Source organism: Nestor notabilis, unplaced genomic scaffold (genome assembly GCF_000696875.1).
Source record: "Nestor notabilis isolate BGI_N333 unplaced genomic scaffold, ASM69687v1 scaffold31474, whole genome shotgun sequence".
NCBI lineage: Eukaryota > Metazoa > Chordata > Aves > Psittaciformes > Psittacidae > Nestor > Nestor notabilis.
In genome coordinates this window covers 1-536 of record NW_009927433.1, presented here as the reverse complement: position 1 = coordinate 536, position 536 = coordinate 1, and the positions used below count along the sequence as shown (strand labels likewise).

General features: G+C 56.9%; 1 protein-coding gene across 1 annotated transcript in view; it reads right to left on the bottom strand.

The window, feature by feature from the left end:
* YDJC (YdjC homolog (bacterial)) overlaps positions 1-102 on the bottom strand; it is a 10964-nt gene extending 10862 nt beyond the window's left edge. The window contains 1 exon segment of the mRNA XM_010014060.1: positions 1-102. Coding sequence (XP_010012362.1) covers positions 1-102 — 102 coding nt within the window.
* Positions 103-536: the final 434 nt, after the last annotated feature.

Sequence of the window (536 nt, the reverse complement as noted above, 5' to 3'; positions counted from 1 at the left end):
GTTAGATACGGCCCCAGCCAGGAAGCAGTCCACGATGCCTTGGTTTCTCCTAGGACAGTAGCCAAAGTCATCTCCAGTTACTATTAGCTTCACCTGAAGCATCCTTGGAGGTCATCCCTAGCAAAAAAAGTATAAAGGGGGGAAAATCTGAACAATCGGTAGTCTGCAGATCACAGGCAAACAGGAAAAGACTGGTTCAACGGAGGTGAACCCAAGTGTGACTCAGCCCCTGACTAACTCCTCCTGCTCCACCTCAGCCTGCCGCTGTCTCACAGCTTGCACAGTAGCCGGATTTGGCGTGGCCGCCCGGCTCACACCGTACCTGCCTGCTCCCGCAGAGAGAGGACCGGACTCTTCCTTTCTTTGCGGGAGCACAGGCCTGCCTGCATGCTCTGTTGCTGTCGACGAGGATGTGCAAACGGTCAGGGGCTTCGGGAACTGACTGAATCGTCGCGGGGAGGGGTTTCAAATTCCTTTCCCCGCTGCACATCCTCGCCCTCGGTGCCCGGGGAAATGGCTGCGGTGCGAAGCGCCTG